Here is a 5,187-nt window from a genome sequence, read left to right as displayed (position 1 = left end):
ATGGCATCATTTCTTAAAGCTGTATTTGGAAGTCAAGGCAGACACAATGTCCCTGTAAGGAGTATCCGACTCAGATTTGGTCCGTGGTATGCAACACAGTCGACGGAAGGTCGGAGAACGCAGCAACAGGTTGTGCGAGAGCCCCATGAAGCTCGAGGACAGCCAGTACAACGCCATGGACTGCAACGAGACAAACACCGGGTTCAATCTCCCTAGATGCGATGAAAACGCTGCAGGTTTAGGCAGCTCTTCATGAACCACAACCACCAGTTAATCCCAGTTATCGAGAAAAGTAACTCACCTAAAACCACTCCTCTCAATAACAATAATGGATTCCATTTCAAACGTATTTTGCACTCTCTCTCTCAACTCTTCTGGAAAAAAGTGTCATCTACACTGAAGTTTGGCAACAGTGCATATGTTAATTCATATTAAACTCGCTTACACTTCTGCATTTCAGACTGTAAGTTGATGAGCCAAACAACCAGATACTTTGCTTTTGCTAACCACTGCAAAAATACTCAGAACACCTGGTAAAATGGAGAAGTCTTTTAAGAAGATTGTGGAAATTTCCTGATCTAAGAACTACGCTGTTTTCCTCTTACGATAAGCAAACACTTAGCAAACCTTTCTCTAGATGTCCTTATATGAAGTTTTCCTCTCATTTTTGAGATGACAAAAAGGATGCTAACCCGCTCGGAACGTCCTCCCACGCCCCACTTTGCAAAAACGATATTTAAAAACAGTAAGTTTGCAGATTCTTCCCTCCTGGGCAAAACCATTCCAAACGCGTTAAGAATTTACATGTTTCCATAGACAAAACATGCTGCTTGTTTTAGGGCACACAGTAATACAGAGTGTGGTCTAGGAAGTACACCAGGCCTTTGGGCTGCTCTTCAGGCACTAAGAACATACCAGAGCCACAGGTTAACGGACGTGCCGTTAAGGCTCCGTACTTACAGAGGGCACTGTTGCAGCAACAGGGATCATGACTACGGACACCACTCGGAAGAAATTCGTAGCAAGTTTCTGGAACCTGGAAACTTCCATTTTTTGCGAAGCAAAGATCTGAAAGGAGAGAAACCCACAGTTTATATAAACAAGTTCTTTTTGAAACAACTAAAAAGAGAAAAAAATGCAACAGTGGAGTTTCCTGCAACCCAGTGTTCTTGTTCACCTATTACTTCAATTTTGCACCCTCTGTTTCCATCAACGCACTGCTACAACCTGTCATTTAACCTGTTTGATGTTTTACGCGTTTGGTCCTTTGTAGCAAATACTGCACCGAGCTAGCAGAGTCCCTAGCAGTCGTTTCGAGGTAAGCTAACCTTACATGGTCCCCATTGCACATCGCAAAGTTCCAGCGCCTCCACCTGAAGCACAGCCCTCCGAGACAAGGCTGCCAGCAGGAAACAGGCCAAGAACAGTCGAGAGGTAACTGAACGAAAGCAGCATCAGGTCGACAGTCACACACTGACTTTTTTTTCTCTAAGACCATCTCAGTCCATGTGACAGAGAAGAAAATTGGTTAAGAATGAAATCCAGATGGTTAGAGTTTGATGAGAACACCTAACAGAAAAATCAAGAAGAAAAATATTTCCATTAAATTACCCCCCAAAATGGGAAATTACTCTTTTTTTCTGCTTCTGTTGGTTGGTCTCTCCAGCAGTCTTAAAGACTTCTGGATTTTTTCCATTTATTAAGAAGAACACATAATATCGTTAGTTTTGATGGCAAGGCAGTAACGAATAATTGGGAGGGGCGGGTAGAAGAAACAAAAAAAACCCTGGATGCTTAACACCCAGGAAACTCATTAAAACATCATTCTAAGAGAAACTTGAGAGTGGAGATTAGCTAAGTTGATTGGGGCTCAAGCAAAGCCAATCAAGTATCCAAGACACGTCACATCAGAATTTGTCAGCCCTAAACAAGACACCCCCACATTCAAACACACAGGACCGCTCTGCTCTTTTTCCATTCTGCCCAGTGCATTTAAAGCAGTAAGAATCGGAAACTACCCTTACGTTACCACATACTATAACTGGGTAATGCTGTCTTACAGTCCTGGAAAAGGAATGATCCTTTTGCAGTCACTATTTATCCCAGCAACGTACCTCCACTATCAGCAAATTCACGAGCCCGAGCGCAACTGGCAAAATCCACGTAGAATCTGGTGCCGTGAGGTCTGTGAACCACAGTGCTCCGCCTGCTGATAACTCTTCTTGAACTACACAGTTTCAAGAAAACACGGAATTAAGTATGATTTGCTGCCTCAAGTTATTCAGAACCGTACCATGCATTACAATCAATTCAGCCGAGTTTCCAGATATATTTTAACTACACGATAAGTAACCGTTACAGCAGAAACCTTTGGTTCAACGGATCACGCATCAAGGCAGTCTGCTGTCAAAACAGGGAAAAACGGTGGGAGACACAAGCTGCGATCCAGCTTAGCTCGTGACAGCCACTCATTCAGGTAAACCCGCAATAAAAACTAGCTTGATCTCAACCACCGCTTTACAAGCCAATGAGGGAAACCTGCAGTGACTACTTATTTTATGTTTTTCAAATAGTGATATTTTTCTCAGTAACTACATAAACTTGTTACGTTTTTGTTTAGAAGAACAAACTATAAACTCTTTTCTAAGGAAAAAAATCAAAATATAGTATTTTTATTTAAAAAATCCACACATTCACCTTGCCTGTAGTACTTCATGCGGAACGTCACATGGCAGAAAAGAACTCAGACAGTAGTGAACGTGCTCTGGCACGGGTGATATTACGTGCTAAATACGCTCATCCTGTGAGCCAGACAAATCCCAAGACAAATTTTTTTCTAATAACCCTGTCTTCAGGAGGCCACAAAACAATTAAACGCTCACACAGCCTAACAAAAGGCCTCGCTGTTCCCAGAGCTCAGACCCCGACACCGCCTTTAAGGAGGCATCCCACAAAGCTCACAAGCTATGACAAATAACGAGGGTGTATAAGCGGAGATCGGTGATGCTCTGGATGCTGCCAATGCCTGCTGGCAGAGTTCAAGCCCAAGAAAAGCAGAGGTGTGGTCCAGACACAAGTTCTTTCGTTATATAAACCCTGGTTTAATCTAGTACAATATGTACAATGTACCCAATCAAAGTCTTTGAAATTCATTTTTATCAGATATTTATCTACACTTTAAGTATATTAAATTTAAATACTTAGTAGCAGAGTAGTTTTTATATCAGCTTCTCTATCAAGCTCAGGAGATCACATCTTTGACCAGCAAACAGTCTGGAAAAACAGTAAGTGAACAAAAACTGGCTGTTAAAGAGCACGTCTGTTGAGATTAATCACCTCCCGAGTCTGTGGCACCAACACTGCAGTTGCGCAAAGCGAGGGACACGCAAACCCACATTGGAACTTGCACCCACACCAGTAAAGTGGCTTTGAAGGGATGGCAGTTGTCTCGAATGTACAGGTCCGTGATAATCCTCCGCAGGTTTTTCTTAAAGTGGAACCTTTTACAAAGAAAACAAAGAAAAAATAAAGTTTTCAAATTCTGAAAGGGTAATTCTACAGGCTGCGTATGGCAAATTGGCTTCGTTAGGTACAACTCTGGAAAACCTGAGCGTCTTTCCTCTTTAAAGAAACCTCCCTCCTTTGCTAACCCCCTTCCCTCACCACTTTTGCCCTGTTGCTATAAGCAGCTTTTCACAAAAAAATTTCCCGCTGTCATTGGCAGCTACCAGTGACTTGTCTGATATTTTATGTCACGGTGCTTTTTGTCTGAACTAGGGTACAGCCTTCGCAATACGGAGGCCATCAGCCAGCTACGTGACCCTGGGTAGCCCAGCTCAGACACGCTGCTACTGCACGGGGCACCGTGCGACACTAACAAACCAACAGGGCCACAACCACTCGAGCCTCAAGTTCCAGCAGTATTTACATACAATAGCTAAGGAAACTTTAGCCAGAAGTAAAACCAACAAAAACAATCCTGGATTTGGCCCTGTAATCGTAAGTCCATCGCAAGTCCGGAGCTTTAAAATGGATATGGTCTGAAGGACAAGGTAACGAACACAAATAACTCATAGAAGCGGTAAGAAAATCTAAACTACGGGCAACAGCAGAAGCTTTCTGCAAGACTGTTGTTTGTAGGGCTTGCCCTCCTGCTACCCCTCAATCTGGAACGGATTTATGAGGTACGTACAATCACCATCTTACCTGGCCACCTTTTCAGACCAACCCAGTTGCTTCCCACGAACAGAAACTTCATAGCGAAGACGCTCAGCTAGTGTTTTAATCTCAGGCTGCAAGTTTTCCAACTAGCTAAAGAAAAGGAAGAATGTTTATGCACGGTTACATGTATCAACTGCTTCCTCTCCCCACCCGATGCTGTGTAGACATTAAAAATGACCGTGAAGGGCACACATTTGTGAACGCCTTTTATCTTGAAACGAAGTGAACACATTACATTACTAGTGAGAAATATTTACAGTAACAAAGATACTGTCTTACTACTTGAGAAAACGAATATATAATTAGATTCTATATTCTGTTCTGAACAAGTATCTTTTTGTCTCTGTTCAGGAATCGTGACCAGCTACTTAACAACACAACCGTTAATGACACCTCAGGAAGATTTGAAGCCCTGCAGGACACATGACTTTGCAAATCAGCAAAGTTGCTACCCCGAGGAACAAGAAGAGATCCCATGATGCAAGCGTACAATACAATATTTGCTTTTGCGGTCACAACAAAAGGAAAAAAGAACAATCATTACTGTAAAAAACCCACGAATCCCCACCCACACACGTTGCAATAAATGAATTAAATTAGGCTGCTTCTGCAAGAACGCTCTTTGAACAACGGGCAGCAAAGAACCCTGTCCAGGACACACCTGCAAACGACACAAGCGAGGAACAAAGACCCCACTGATTCCGAGTCAGACTCAAGTCCTGGCAGCTGTGAAGCAGCGCCCAGAAGCCCTCCTTAGCTGGCAAAGAGCGCCGAGAAGGAGAGCCACCCTACCCCCTAGCGCAGCCCTGCAGGCACGGCGTAAAACCTCTTTGATGGCGCCAACCCTTCTCATGCCTCCTGAGGAAACCGAGGCGCGTCGGGGTTGCTCGGGGCCCGCTCGTTCCGGGTTTCCCGGGAGCAGCTTTAGCGGAGCCTCTGCGCTGCCCGCCCGGCTCTCAGGCTGAG

The 5,187-nt window shown here is 43.9% G+C and overlaps 1 protein-coding gene across 1 annotated transcript in view; it reads right to left on the bottom strand.

The window, feature by feature from the left end:
• Window positions 1-6: 6 nt before the first annotated feature.
• Window positions 7-5,187, bottom strand: part of LOC104124679 (cytochrome c oxidase assembly protein COX18, mitochondrial) — a 10,062-nt gene continuing 4,881 nt past the window's right edge. Inside the window, exons 2-6 of the mRNA XM_009637048.1 lie at window positions 4,207-4,307; window positions 3,337-3,500; window positions 2,115-2,227; window positions 961-1,068; window positions 7-180 (exon numbers count right to left, since the gene is read on the bottom strand). Coding sequence (XP_009635343.1) covers window positions 7-180; window positions 961-1,068; window positions 2,115-2,227; window positions 3,337-3,500; window positions 4,207-4,307 — 660 coding nt within the window. The remainder of the gene's footprint in view (window positions 181-960; window positions 1,069-2,114; window positions 2,228-3,336; window positions 3,501-4,206; window positions 4,308-5,187) is intronic.

Source organism: Egretta garzetta, unplaced genomic scaffold, assembly GCF_000687185.1.
Source record: "Egretta garzetta isolate BGI_Z169 unplaced genomic scaffold, ASM68718v1 scaffold414, whole genome shotgun sequence".
Lineage (NCBI taxonomy): Eukaryota > Metazoa > Chordata > Aves > Pelecaniformes > Ardeidae > Egretta > Egretta garzetta.
The sequence above is the reverse complement of the archived record's forward strand: the minus strand, read 5'-3'. Positions and strand labels throughout refer to the sequence as shown.